General features: G+C 54.8%; 1 protein-coding gene across 5 annotated transcripts in view; it reads right to left on the reverse strand.

The window, feature by feature from the left end:
- The window catches only part of LOC133362365 (atypical kinase COQ8B, mitochondrial-like), a 49,361-nt gene that overhangs the window by 17,999 nt on the left and 16,004 nt on the right, over positions 1-15,358 (reverse strand). For 3 of the 5 annotated variants that reach the window (XM_061581313.1, XM_061581298.1, XM_061581331.1), the window contains 3 exons: positions 14,719-14,958; positions 14,494-14,566; positions 11,975-12,052 (listed from right to left, as the gene is read on the reverse strand). In XM_061581313.1, coding sequence (XP_061437297.1) covers positions 11,975-12,052; positions 14,494-14,566; positions 14,719-14,958 — 391 coding nt within the window. The remainder of the gene's footprint in view (positions 1-11,974; positions 12,053-14,493; positions 14,567-14,718; positions 14,959-15,358) is intronic. The other 2 variants (XM_061581322.1, XM_061581304.1) reach the window with 1 other exon arrangement.

Genomic DNA, 15,358 nt, shown 5'->3' on the forward strand with positions numbered 1-15,358 from the left:
GGGAACGGTAGTGTAGTGCTTAACGTGCTGTCTGTGTCTGTGTGTGTGTGTCTGTGTGTGTGTGTCTGTGTGTGTGTCTGTGTGTGGTGTGTGGGGAGCGGTAGTGTAGTGCTTAGCGTGCTGTCTGTGTGTCTGTGTGTGTGTGTCTGTCTGTGTCTGTCTGTGTGTGTCTGCGTGTGTCTGTGTGTGTGTCTGTGTGTGTGTCTGTGCGTGTGTGGTGTGTGAGGAGCGGTGGGTGTAGTGCTTAACGCTACGCTGCGCTACCAACCCGGCGAACCGAGTTCGATTCCCGCTCACGGCCACCACCGGTGACGATTATTTGAACCTCCCCTAGGTCGACTCAGCCTCAAACGAGTAACTGGTGTGGCGTATTAACATCGGCACTGGGGAGACAAAGGCGGCCGGGCGTGGTGGATCCAAGTCCCGGGCGAAGCCGGGTCATGTGTATGTGTGTATATGTTTGTGTATGTCTGTGTGTCTGTATGCATGTGTGTATGTATGTGTGTGTATGTGTTTGTGTGTATGTATGTGTGTGTGTATGTATGTGGGTTTTTTTGTATGTGTTTATGTGTATGTCTGCGTATCTGTATGTATGTGTGTATGTACGTCTGTGGATGTGTTTGTGTGTATGTATGTGTGTGTCTATGTATTGTGTGTATGTGTTTCTGTGTATGTATCTGTGTGTATGTATGTGTGTTATGTGTCTGTCTGTGTATCTGCATGTATGTGTGTGTGTATTGTCTATGTTTTTGTGTGTATGTATGTGTGTGTTTGTGTGTATGTGTATGTCTGTGTGTATGTATGTGTGTGTATGTGTGTGTATGTGTGTGTATGTATGTGTGTGTATGTGTTTGTATGTGTTTGTGTGTTTACGCTCGCATTACACAAATGTGTTGCAGGTCTAAGGCGTTCCTCGCGCAGCATTGCCGCTTTCTTTTTTCAGTCGTTTACTGCCGTACGCACCCTGACAGTCGTGTGTGTCTGCAGCAAGCGCGTGTATGTGTACCTATGGACGCGCGCGCGTGTGTTGTGTAGGGGGAACGGTAGTGTAGTGCTTAGCGTGCTGTCTGTGTCTGTGTGTGTGTGTCTGTGTGTGTGTGTCTGTGTGTGTGCGTGTGTGTGTGCGTGTGTGGTGTGTGGGGAGCGGTAGTGTAGTGGTTAGCGTGCTGTCTGTGTGTCTGTGTGTGTGTCTGTCTGTGTGTGTCTGCGTGTGTCTGTGTGTGTGTCTGTGTGTGTGTCTGTGCGTGTGTGGTGTGTGAGGAGCGGTGGGTGTAGTGGTTAACGCTACGCTGCGCTACAAACCCGGTGAACCGAGTTCCATTCCCGCTCACGGCCACCACCGGTGACGATTATTTGAACCTCCCCTAGGTCGACTCAGCCTCAAACGAGTAACTGGTGTGGCGTATTAACATCGCCACTGGGGAGACAAAGGCGGCCGTGCGTGAGTGGTGAGGGAGGGAGAGTGGTGAGGGAGGGATAGTGGTGAGGGAGGGAGAGTGGTGAGGGAGGGATAGTGGTGAGGGAGGGAGAGTGGTGAGGGAGGGAGAGTGGTGAGGGAGGGAGAGTGGTGAGGGAGGGACAGTGGTGAGGGAGGGAGAGTGGTGAGGGAGGGAGAGTGGTGAGGGAGGGACAGTGGTGAGGGAGGGAGAGTGGTGAGGGAGGGACTCAGCCGCAAAACGAGTAACTGGTGTGGCGTATTAACATCGCCACTGGGGAGACAAAGGCGGCCGGCCGTCGTGGATACAAGTCCCGGGCGAAGCCGGGTAGTACAGCTAGTAATTTATATGCTTGGTTCTTTCGGTAAAGTCACGTAGAAGGGAAACAATACAATACTACTAATAATAATACATTTATTTCTGTGGATTTCACACCTGATGACGATTGCTTTTGTTGCAGTCGAAACGTCGTGATAATTTTACTGTTTTATATTTTTATTATTTTTATTGTTTCCCTTCTACATGACTTTACCGAAAGAACCAAAGAATAATTCCTGCAGTCACGAAAGCTCCAAATCAAGTTAGACACATTTATATATTTACGCGATCTAACCCCCCCCCAAAAAAACAACCCTGTATTATGGATGATATCGGTCGCAAAAGCCTACGACGTGTTACACCTACGCAAGTATTGACGCTTTGATGCGTAGGCGCGGTATGTGAATTCACATTGAGTGTGATTGAATGAATGCGAGCGCATGTGCGTGCGTGCAAGTATGTCGGAGCGGTGGTGCAGCGGTTAGCACTCTGCGTTACGAACCTGGCGACCCGAGTTCGATTCCCGCTCACGGCCAAACACCGCTGACGATAATTGTCTGAACCGGCCCTGGGCCTCCCCTAGGACGACTCAGCCTCAAATGACTACCGGGTGCGATGTGTAAACATCGCCACGAGGGAGACAAGGGCGGCCAGGCGTGGTTCTGACGTACACAGTCACATACACAGCACTTGCACCAACAGCCCGTGGCGGCTATATGGGGGATCTTTATCTTTGTTTGCGTTTGTTGTTTAATGAGGTGTGTGTGTGTGCACAGGTGTGTACAGGTATGGGAGCTGTGTGTGTGTATGCGTGTATACGTGTATGCGTGTATGCGTGTGTGTACGTGTGTACGTGTCTGGGTGCACTTTGTACTATGTGCACCTAGCCTGGCACAGGCGCTGCGGTGACGTCACCGTCACTTAGTGGGGAACGGCGGCTGTCGTTGTTGTTGCTGTACACGTTCGAGTGAGCGCAAGTATGCGTGTGACAGCGTGTATGTGCATGACGATGTCAGTATATGCCGTGTACGATTGTGCACATTTCAGTTTGTCTATGCGCGCGGGAGCGTAAATCATCACTGTCACAGCAGCACTTGCCCCGACAGCCTAGTTAGGTCTCTGCCGGGGGATCTTTGTCTGTGTGTGTGCCATGCCCTGAGCACGCAGCATCACGCACACATCACGCACACATCACGCCCGTGACATCAAACAGCCGCGGTCAATGCAGCCAGCAGCATTAATAATAGCAGCTTAATATACTGCCGCTCGAGAGAGGGGGGATCGTGTACCTCTCTCCCCATAATAGCAGCACTGGATTGTTGTTATTTAAAATACATCACCGTAGAAAGTGTGATTTTCTTGCTCGCTTGAGCACTAACAAAGGCTCGTCTGTTTATGGGACCAGCAGAACCAGTGGTGGACATTCCACATTCCTATGGCGGGGATTAGCGAGTCCGTCCACGGGACAACCGCTGTTGACGTGCCCATAAAGTGGTACCCCCAGAAGAATGATGGGCTGAGTTAACCAAAATAATTGACATCTAAGCGAAATATAGTTTGTTAAAGCCAAAATCAACGTATTAATCGAACTTGGCCAAACATCCCCATGCCAGGAGATGGTAGAAGTAGTAGTGGTGGATTCTTGAATCCATCTGTGTGTGGAGCTTTGAGTGTTCTATGTGTGTATGTATTGAGACGACTCAGCCTCAAACGAGTACCTGGTGGGTGCGTGCAATCATCGCCACTGGGGAGACAAAGGCGGCTGGGCTTGGTGCCGGCCACCCACGCCCTCGTGTGCCGTTTCCGGCCTTCATAAGTGCTCCTCGCTAACAGCACTTGCCCCAAAAATCTGTTAAGGCTATACGGGTGATCTTTGTCTTTGTTTTCTATTCGGAGCGGTAGTGTCGCGGTTAGCGCGCCGCGCGACGATTCCCTCTAACGACCAACATCAGTGAACCGGTCCTGGGCTTCCTACCCTAGGTCGACTCAGCCTCAAATGAGTACCTGGCAACGGTGTCTAAGCATCGCCACTGGGGAGACAAAGGCGGCCGGGCGTGGTGCTGGCCACCCCACCCCCCTTCGTGTGCCGCCATAAGTGCCCGCTAGCAGCGCTCGCCCCAACAGTCTGTCAAGTCGACGCCGGGGATCTTTGTTTTCGTTCTCTAATCCAGGTGCTTCCTCTGTCATATCCCAAGCGTGCGTCTCTCCCTCCATCGCATCTTTGCGGCACTTTCTCACGCGTGTCGCGCACGCGAGTAAATACCGCTGGGAGCGTCGCGATGAACGGGGCGGTAGTGAATGAGCCTTACACGCCCCGAACAAAGTTTGGCGAGAGACGCCGTGCGGCAAGATCGCACTCGCCCCAATCGATCCCCGCGGCACCCGGACGCCGACAAACAACCGACGTGACTTCACCGAAAGAGCCAACGAGTAGCGAGCGGGTCTTAGACACTTCACGCCGCGCGCACAAGACAAAGATTTGCCCCCCCCCACCATCACCCCCCCCACCACCCCACCACCACCAACACCAACACCACCACCACCAACCCCCCCACCACCCCCCCCCCACCCCACCACCACCACCACCCGTGTTGGCTTCAACAGGCTGTTGTTGGGGCAAGTGCTGTCCGCAGGCGTCACCTGTGAAGGCCGGCACGGCACACGATGGGGGGAGGAGGTGAGGGGGAGGGGCACCCACGCCCCGGTCGCCTTCGGCTTACCCCCCCCCCCATCAGTGGCGATGTTTGTCCACATCGCGCCAGGTACCTAACTGAGGCTGAGTTGATCTTGCGCACGCAAAAGACAAAGATCCCCCGCGTAGCCTTTAACAGACTGGTGGGGCAAGTGCTGTTAGCGAGCACCTATGAAGGTCGGCACGGCACACGAGGGGGGGGGGGGGGTGGGTGGCCAGCACCACGCCCGACCGCCTTTGTCTCCCTAGCGGCGATGTTTACACACCGCACCGGGTACTAATTTGAGGCTGAGTCGACCGGTTCAGATCATCGTCACCGGTGTTGGCCGTGAACGGGAATCGAACTCGAGTCGCCGGGTTCATAGCGCAGCGCGCTAACCGCTGCACTACCGCACACACACACGCATGAACACACACACGCATAGACACACGCATGAACACACACACGCATGGACACACACACGCATGAACACACACACGCATAGACACACGCATGAACACACACACGCATGGACACACACACGCATGGACACACACACACATACGCATGGACACACACACACACACACGCATGGACACACACGAGTACACGCACAAGCAGACACACGCATACACGAATTAACACACGCACACTCAAGTATACGTAGTCACACATCTTCACAAACACGCATTCCTCCCATTAGCCAGCTACAAGTGGCTTAGGCACTTAGTCGTGGCTGCAGTAGCAACTCACATCGCGATATTGGCAGCGATGCCAGCTGTATGTCGACTTTCGCGCCGTACGTAGCCAACCGTGCTAATTGGAGCTGCGGGGTAAAGATAACAAACTATGGGTGTCTGTGTGAGTCTATGGGTCTCTGTGAGTCTATGGGTCTCTGTGTGAGTCTATGGGTCTCTGTGCGAGTCTATTGATCTCTGTGTGCGTCTATGGGTGTATGTGTGAGTCTATGGGTCTCTGTGTGAGTCTATGGGTCTCTGTGTGAGTCTATGGGTCTCTGTGTGAGTCTATGGGTCTCCGTGTGAGTCTATGGGTCTCTTTGTGAGTCTATGGGTCTCTGTGTGAGTCTATGGGTCTCCGTGTGAGTCTATGGGTCTCTTTGTGAGTCTATGGGTCTCTGTGTGAGTCTATGGGTCTCCGTGTGAGTCTATGGGTCTCTGTGTGAGTCTATGGGTCTCTGTGTGAGTCTATGGGTCTCTGTGTGAGTCTATGGGTCTCTGTGTGAGTCTATGGGTCTCTGTGTGAGTCTATGGGTCTCTTTGTGAGTCTATGGGTCTCTGTGTGAGTCTATGGGTCTCTGTGTGAGTCTATGGGTGTCTGTGTGAGTCTATGGGTGTCTGTGTGAGTCTATGGATCTCTTTGTGAGTCTATGGGTCTCTGTGTGAGTCTATGGGTCTCTGTGTGAGTCTATGGGTGTCTGTGTGAGTCTATGGGTGTCTGTGTGAGTCTATGGGTGTCTGTGTGCGTCTATGTATGTTGAACTTCTTTCGCACCGTACGTAGCCAACCGTGATAATCGGAGGTCCGGGAGGACAACAAACTAAACACAAAAAGCAGTTCTAAAGAAATTCGTTTTCAAGCTGTAGCAGAGGTAGCAGCTATACTCACTAGCAGTAGCTGTAGCAGCAGCAACTATGTCAGCTTAACTAGCTGCAGCAGATGTAGCAGCTAAAACTGGCACGGTCAGCTATGTCATAGCTCTATCATTAGCATCGGCCGTGTCACTATCAGCAGCTGTAGTAGCAGTAGATGTGGGAACTGTAGCAGTAGCAGCAGCTGTAGCAGCCGCTATAGTAGTATCCGCAGCAATATCAACTTCAGCAACAGCCACAGCAGCAGCAGCAGCAGCGGTATCAATACCAGCTATGTCAGTTTCATCAGCAGCAGTCGCATCAGCAGCAGCATCAATACCATCTATGTCCTTCGCAGCAGCAGCTGTGTCAGCTCCAGCTTTGTCAGTTTCATCAGCAGCAGTCACTGTATCAGCACCAGCTTTGTCAGTTTCATCAGCATCAGTCGCTGTATCAGCTCCAGCTTTGTCAGTTTCATCAGCAACAGTCGCATCAGCAGCAGCAGCAGCTGTATCAGCACCAGCTTTGTCAGTTTCATCAGCAGCAGCAGCTGTATCAGCTCCAGCTTTGTCAGTTTCATCATCAGCAGCTTTGTCAGCTGCAACAGCTGCAGCAGTGGTGATACGGAGCGATCGCATTACAGCGACCGTGATGGATTGCGGGGGGAGCGGATTGAGGTGGCATAGGTGGGGGGGGGGGGGGGGTACAGAGTGGGGGGGGGTTACAGAGAGTAGGGGGGGGGGACAGAGTCAAGGACGCAGAGAGAGCATAATGCAAGGTGGGGGGGGGGGCTTCTCCCCGTGCCACCACGCAGCGCGCACATGGCGAACACGCGTTATGTAATAACGCCACGGGGGTGGAAAGTGGGGGAAGGAAGTGAGGGGGGGGCACAGAGACCGGGGGAAGGGGTGGGGGGCTTCGCGATGCAGCAGCGGCAGCGGGCAGGCAGTGCAGCAAGTAGGCATGGCCCATTGCTGATGCTGCTGCTGCTGTTGTTGTTGTTGTCGTAAGGACGGGTGAATGAACGCGCCTCGGAACAACAACAAGAAGAAGAGACCTCTTAGCACAGAGGGACGCGAGCCCCCCCCCACCACCAGCCCTCCACCAGCCCCCACCACCACCCCCACCACCACCACCCGCCAGCCCCCCTCGTGTATGTTCTCAGATTGTTGTTGTCGTCTGATGTTTTATGGGGTCTGAACCTGTCCCTGGCGGTGTGTGCCCGCTACCCCCCACCTCGCTCCCCCCTCACCTCCTTCCCCCCACCACCAAAGACAAAGATCCCCCGTATAGCCTTAACAGACTCTTGGGGCAAGTGCTGTTAGCGAGCACCACCGAAGAAGGCCGGAACGGCACACGAGGGGGCGGGTGGCCAGCACCACGCCCGGCCGCCTTTGTCTCTCCCCCCACCCCCCCAGTGGCGATGTTTACACACCGCACGAGGTACTCGTTTGAGGCCGAGTCGACCTAGGGGAGACCCAGGAACGGTTCAGATAATCGTCATTTGGTGTCGGTCGTGAGCGAACTTGGGTGCCTGGGTTCGTAGCACAGCGCGCTAAACATTGCGCCACAACCACCACTACCACCACCACCCCCACCACTACCACCACCACCCCCACCACTACCATCACCACCACTACCACCACCACTACAACCACTACCACCACCACCCCCACCACTACCACTACCACCACCACCACTACCACCACCACCCCCACCACTACCACCACCACCCCCACCACTACCACCACTACCACCACCACCACCGCCACCACCACCACCCCCACCACTACCACCACCACCCCCACCACTACCACCACCACCCCCACCACCACCATTACCCCCACCACCACCAGATGCGTCTACTCCCACCCAGGTTAATCCGGTGCGACGTGACTGGGGATGGCATTAAACAGGAACGAGGAGATACGGGGGTTCATACACAAAGACAAATGTCCCCCGTATAGCCTTTAACATAATTTTGGGACAAGTGCTGTTAGCGAGCACCTATGAAGGCCCGCACGGCACACGAGGGGGTGGGTGGCCAGCACCACGCCCGGCCGCCTTTGTCGCCCTAGTGGCGATGTTTACTACACCGCTACACCAGGTACTCATTTGAGGCTGGGTCGACCTAGGGGAGGCCCAGGACCGGTTCAAATAATTGTCGTTCCTGTTGGCCGTGAGCGTGAATCGAACTCGGGTCGCCGGGCTCGAAGCGCAGCGTAGCGCTCACCACTACACTGACGCGCAAACACAGACACACGTGGATTGACACAGACACACACGTGGATGGACACGCACACGTGGGTGGGCACACACACACACACACGTGGATGGACACACACACGTGGATAGACACACACACACGTGGATAGACACACACACGTGGATGGACACACAGACACACACATGTGGATGGACACACACACGTGGATAGACACACACACACGTGGATAGACACACACACGTGGATAGACACACACACACACGTGGATGGACACACACACACGTGGATGGACACACACACACATGGATGGACACACAGACACGTGGATGGACACACACACACGTGGATGGACACACACACGTGGATGGACACACAGGCACACACGTGGATGGACACACACACACGTGGATGGACACACACACGTGGATGGACACACACACACGTGGATGGACACACAGACACACGTGGATGGACACACAACACACGTGGATGGACACACACACGTGGATGGACACACACATACGTGGATGGACACACACACACACACGTGGATGGACACACACACACACACATGTGGATGGACACAGACACACGTGGATGGACACACACACACACATGGATGGACACACACGCACGTGGATGGGCACAGACACACACACGTGGATGGACACACAGACACACACGTGGATGGACACACAGACACACACGTGGATGAACACAGACACATGTGGATGGGCACAGACACACACACACACACGTGGATGGACACACACACACACGTGGATGGACACACAGACACACACGTGGATGGACACACAGACACACACGTGGATGAACACAGACACATGTGGATGGGCACAGACACACACACACACACGTGGATGGACACACACACACACGTGGATGGGCACAGACACACACACACGTGGATGGACACACACACACGTGGATAGACACACACACACACACACGTGGATGGACACACACACACACGTGGATGGACACACACACACATGTGGATGGGCACAGACAGCAGCGGTATGCTGCTGCTGCTGATGATGATGCTGATGATGATTCCAGGGCTTAGCGCTGCTGAGTGTGCGTGCGCGCAGACCCGGGAAGGGAATCCCAATCAGCTCTCGCCGCATTAGCCAAGCCGCGGCCACTATCCGAGCGCGACGAGAGACGAGATGCAAAACAAACACCACCACCACCACCACCCGCACTACCACCACCACCACTACCACCACCACCACCCCCACCACTACCACCACCACCACCCCCACCACCACTACCACCACCACCACCCCCACCACCACCACCCCCACTACCACCACCACCACCCCCACCACCACCACCACCCCCACCACCACCACCACTACCCCCACCACTACCACCACCACCCCCACTACCACCACCACCACCCCCACCACTACCACCACCACTACCACCACCCCCACCACTACCACCACCACCACTACCACCACCACCCCCACCACTACCACCACCACTACCACCACCACCACCCCCACCACTACCACCACCACCACTACCACCACCACCCCCACCACTACCACCACCACTACCACCACCACCACCGCCCCCGGGGGAACAGCGATCCGGAACCACGGCAATTCAAACAGAAGGCTGATCCACTGCTAGATGAAGGCTCCCCCCCCGCCCACCCCCCCCCCCGTGCCGTGAAGGTCGTAGGGAGGTCTTCGGCTCTCGTCCAACAGTGGATCGCCCCAGTCGGGCTGCGCTGAAGTGGTTTCGTATCCTGTGTGTGTGTGGTGAGGTGTGTGTGTGTGGTGAGGTGTGTGTGTGTGGTGAGGTGGGTGGGTGATGAGGTGGGTGGATGGGTTGGTGGGTGGGTGTGAGGTTAGACGGGGGGGTAGCGAGGTGAGTGGGGTGGGTGGGTGAGTGGGGTGGGTGGTTGAGTTGGTGGTGCGTGGGAGGTGAGAGGTGACAGGAGGGGTTCGATTGCCGAGCGGCGATGCCCGTTGGCGTGACGTCACAATGACCGTCACGTGACCCCCGCTCCCCCCCCCACAGCCTCTCGCTGCGCCAGACGATGACGCGGCCACGTGCTCTGGTCGAGAACGAGAGCGGAGCTGCAGCCAAGGAACGCGACACGTCCGGGGAGAACGTTCAACCCGGGGAGACGGAGCGATCAAAACCTAAGAATATGATCAAATCAGTTCATGTGCGGGTGCCGGGTGGGTTATTATCGATAGGTCGGCGACGGCTCTTGCGGATGCCATCATCTAGCAGTGGATTGACCATGGCCACTGATTAATTCATGGGTGCCCCGGGCAGTAAGACAGTGCACCGTCCCCCTCCCCCCGTGTCAATAACAAAGATGGCGACCCACGAGGTTTACCCGTATTCTTGTACAGGGAAATTGAGTTTTCAGGTCCATGCGGCATGCAACCGGATCGATACGGGCAACAACAAAAACATTTGTATATTCGTTTGTGTTTCTCTCCTTGTGATAGAACTTTGTAGGATGAACGTTGGCATTTATAAGGGCACGGGATGACCAATAAGGTCTGAATTTGATCTGTAATAAGGTAGGGCACTGATAAGGGGTTGACAGGTAAGCAATAAAGTTATACAAATCTGGTCACGCACACACAGCTATCGGATTATAAGACGCACCTGCCCTCCCCCTTCCACCCCCAGCGTTTGATTATAAATTCAGGAGAACACGTAGGCTTTCGCGACCAATATCCATAACACAGGTTTTTCTGGGTTAAATCGTGTAAATATCTCAATGTGTCGTTAAACCCGCCACCACCGACACAGCAAATTAGTTATGTTTTGCCATGGGTTTGTAGCGCTGCGTGTGAACAACCAGCAGCGCTTCACAATCGCCACTCCCCATACACAGAGAGAGAGAGAGACAAAGGTTCCCCATATAGCCTTAACAGACTGCTGGGGCAAGTGCTGTTAGCCAGCACACCTCCGCACAAGCGCAGCGTGAGACAGGTGACAGATGGCCTCCAACATTCTTGCCGCTGCAAAAACGAAAACAAACAACAGCAGCGGCGGCGGCGGCAGCAGCAGCAGTGGCAGAAGTAGCAGTGGCAGCAGCAGTGGCAGCAGTAGCAGCGGTGGCAGTGGCAGCAGCAGTGGCAGCAGCGGTAGTGGCAGCAGCAGTGGCAGCAGTGGCAGCAGTGGCAGTGGCAGCAGCAGCGGTGGCAGTGGCAGCAGCAGTAGCAGCAGCAGTGGCAGCAGCAGCGGCAGCAGCAGCGACAAATGCCTCGACGACACCCGGGTGCAGGGGAAACGTGGGGCAGCGAGCACGCAGACAGAGGGAGCCAGAGAGAGAGAGAGCGGGAGAGCTAAAATAAACCAACACGAAAACAACACCATCCCACCACTTTGTTCAAAGTCACCCCCCCCCAGACCCCCGCCACGTGGATAGCTGCGACCCCCCCCCCACCACCTCACCCCGCGGGCTCCGGTGTCGTGAAGAACAGCAGCGGCACAACGCTGCCCCCCCCCCCCCCCGCGAGCCACCGCCTCTGTCTTGGATGACTTTCAAGAGGGGTGAACCCACTCGCTCGCTCGGAGGCGCGGTAGCGTCGTTGTCGTGGCTCCTGGGGCTAAGGGTTGAATGACCCCCCCCCAATCCCACCACCCCCCCCCCCCATTGCCTGCCCCCCCCTCCCTCGCCACCCCCCCTGCCCCCCCTCCCCCCGGGCCCCTGTGGGCCCACGTGACTCACCCGGAGGCACCTTGTCCATGCCCAGCTGCTTGCGGGCCACTTCGGCCAGCGCGCCCAGGCCCAGGCCCACCGCGAGGCCTGCAACGTCACAACCACAACCATCACGACCGTAGCCATGACAACCGCGACAACCATCACAACCACCGCAACCGTCACAACCACCACAACCGCATCCGTCACAACCACCACAACCATCACAACCACCGCAACAGTCACAACCACCACAACCGCAACCGTCACAACCACCACAACCATCACAACCACCACAACCACCGCAACAGTCACAACCGCCACAACCGCAACCGTCACAACCACCACAACCATCCCAACCATCACAACAACCACAACCATCACAGCCACCATAACTGAAACCACCACAACCGCAACCATCAAAACGACTACCATGATCATTATCACAACTGCCAACACCGCCACCGTCATCGTCACAACGACAATTCACCGTTATTACCACAACAATCACCATCATCAAATTTATCATAACCATCAACACAATTACTGAGTGAGTCAATTAGTGAGTGAGGTAGTGAATACGAGGTGGGGGGAGTAAAAGAGTGAATGTGAGAGACAGTGAACGAGTGAGAGTGAATGAATGATTCAGTGAACGAGGGAGGTGGTCAATGAATGAACGAGGGAGGTGGTCAATGAGGAAGGGGGTAGTTGAGTGAATTCATGAATGAGTGAATAAGAAAGGTGGTCAATTAATTAGCGAGTCAGTGAATGAATGAGGCAGTGAATGAGAGGAAGTAAGTGAGTGAGCAGCTGCAGCGAGTAAGGGGAGTGAGGGAGCGTGTGAGAGGAGTGAGAGGGGTGAATGAGTGAGCGAGCGAGTGAGATGAGAGAGTGAGTGAGATGAGTGAGTGAGATGAGAGAGTGAGTGAGCGAGTGAGAGGAGTAAGAGGAGGGAATGAGTGAGCGAGTGAGTGAGATGAGAGAGTGAGTGAGATGAGTGAGTGAGATGAGAGAGTGAGTGAGTGAGTGAGCGAGTGAGATGAGATGAGTGAGATGAGTGAGTGAGCGAGTGAGATGAGAGAGTGAGTGAAATGAGTGAGTGAGATGAGAGAGTGAGTGAGGTGAGTGAGCGAGTGAGATGAGAGAGTGAGTGAGATGAGAGAGTGAGTGAGCGAGTGAGAGGAGTAAGAGGAGTGAATGAGTGAGCGAGCGAGTGAGATGAGAGAGTGAGTGAGATGAGAGAGTGAGTGAGCGAGTGAGAGGAGTAAGAGGAGTGAATGAGTGAGCGAGCGAGTGAGATGAGAGAGTGAGTGAGATGAGTGAGTAAGAGGAGTGAATGAGTGAGCGAGTGAGTGAGATGAGTGAGAGGGGTGAGTGAGAGGGGTGAATGAGTGAGATGATAGAGTGAGCGAGTGAAATGAGAGAGTGAGTGAGATGAGTGAGTAAGAGGAGTGAATGAGTGAGCGAGTGAGTGAGACGAGTGAGAGGGGTGAGTGAGAGGGGTGAATGAGTGAGATGATAGAGTGAGCGAGTGAGATGAGAGAGTGAGTGAGATGAGTGAGTGAGCGAGCGAGTGAGATGAGAGAGTGAGTGAGATGAGTGAGTGAGATGAGAGAGTGAGTGAGCGAGTGAGAGGAGTAAGAGGAGTGAATGAGTAAGTGAGTGAGTCAGATGAGAGAGTGAGTGAGATGAGAGAGTGAGTGAGTGAGTGAGTGAGAGGAGTAAGAGGAGTGAATGAGTGAGCGAGCGAGTGAGATGAGAGAGTGAGTGAGATGAGTGAGTAAGAGGAGTGAATGAGTGAGCGAGTGAGTGAGATGAGTGAGAGGGGTGAGTGAGAGGGGTGAATGAGTGAGATGATAGAGTGAGCGAGTGAAATGAGAGAGTGAGTGAGATGAGTGAGTGAGCGAGCGAGTGAGATGAGAGAGTGAGTGAGATGAGTGAGTGAGATGAGAGAGTGAGTGAGCGAGTGAGAGGAGTAAGAGGAGTGAATGAGTAAGTGAGTGAGTCAGATGAGAGAGTGAGTGAGATGAGAGAGTGAGTGAGTGAGTGAGAGGAGTAAGAGGAGTGAATGAGTGAGCGAGTGAGTGCGTGAGATGAGTGAGAGGGGTGAATGAGTGAGATGAGAGAGTGAGTGAGATGAGTGAGTAAGAGGAGTGAATGAGTGAGCGAGTGAGTGAGACGAGTGAGAGGGGTGAGTGAGAGGGGTGAATGAGTGAGATGATAGAGTGAGCGAGTGAGATGAGAGAGTGAGTGAGATGAGTGAGTGAGCGAGCGAGTGAGATGAGAGAGTGAGTGAGATGAGTGAGTGAGATGAGAGAGTGAGTGAGCGAGTGAGAGGAGTAAGAGGAGTGAATGAGTAAGTGAGTGAGTCAGATGAGAGAGTGAGTGAGATGAGAGAGTGAGTGAGTGAGTGAGAGGAGTAAGAGGAGTGAATGAGTGAGCGAGTGAGTGAGTGAGATGAGTGAGAGGGGTGAATGAGTGAGATGATAGAGTGAGCGAGTGAGATGAGTGAGCGAGTGAGATGAGAGAGTGAGTGAGCGAGTTCTCACCACCAAAGTTGACCATGCGGCTGAGTCGTCCGGTGGGCACCTTGCTCTCCCGCGCCCGCTCGCTCAGCTGCTGCTGTGTGCGACACGAGACGCGGGGGCGAGATGTTAACTACCTCGCCTGGTAGGCAGGAGGTCGTGGGTTTGATGTCGCCCCTCACGCCTCCCAGACAGACCCCAGGATGTCCCCCTCTCCCGAGGCCCCATCTCCCTGCATGCCCCACTCACCATGACCGTCTGCTGGCACTTGGATTGCCGCGCCTTGCCCACGTCCTCCGTCGTGAGCCCTCGCAGCGACTCTTGCTGGTACCACCTCGACTGCTGGTACCAACTCGCCTGCTGCTGGTACCAACTCGCTTGCTGCTGCTGGTGGTTGTGGTGGTGGTTGAGGTTGTTGTGGTGATGGTGGTGGTGGTAGGACCTCGTGAGAGTCCTGGACACGGGAGCCGAAGGTATGGCTGGAAGCTGCTGGTCGCACGCCACAAGCACACAAAGACAAAGATTCCCCGTATAACCATCATAGACTTTTTGGGGCAAGTGCCGTTAACGTGTTGCATCTGTTAAGGTCGGCACGGCATATGCGGGGGTGGGGTGGCCAACACTACCCCCGCCCGTGATTCTGGCCACACCACTCTGTTTGAGCCCACCAGAAATGCGGTAGCTTTAGTTCACTCATTCATTCATCAGATAGCTCAGGGCATAGGAGTGAATCGTTACATCTCTACGTCATCAGCATCGGCGTCACGTGGAGTCATTCCTCCCCTTACAACTGGCAAACCCAGTGAGCGATTCGCTCACTCATTCGATTATGAACGAGTCGAGGGTCATTGAATGAGTCACTCGTGAGTTGAATGAGCGGTGAGCGAAC

Source organism: Lethenteron reissneri, chromosome 8 (genome assembly GCF_015708825.2).
Source record: "Lethenteron reissneri isolate LAM-NWPU_2019-01 chromosome 8, ASM1570882v1, whole genome shotgun sequence".
Classification (NCBI taxonomy): domain Eukaryota; kingdom Metazoa; phylum Chordata; class Hyperoartia; order Petromyzontiformes; family Petromyzontidae; genus Lethenteron; species Lethenteron reissneri.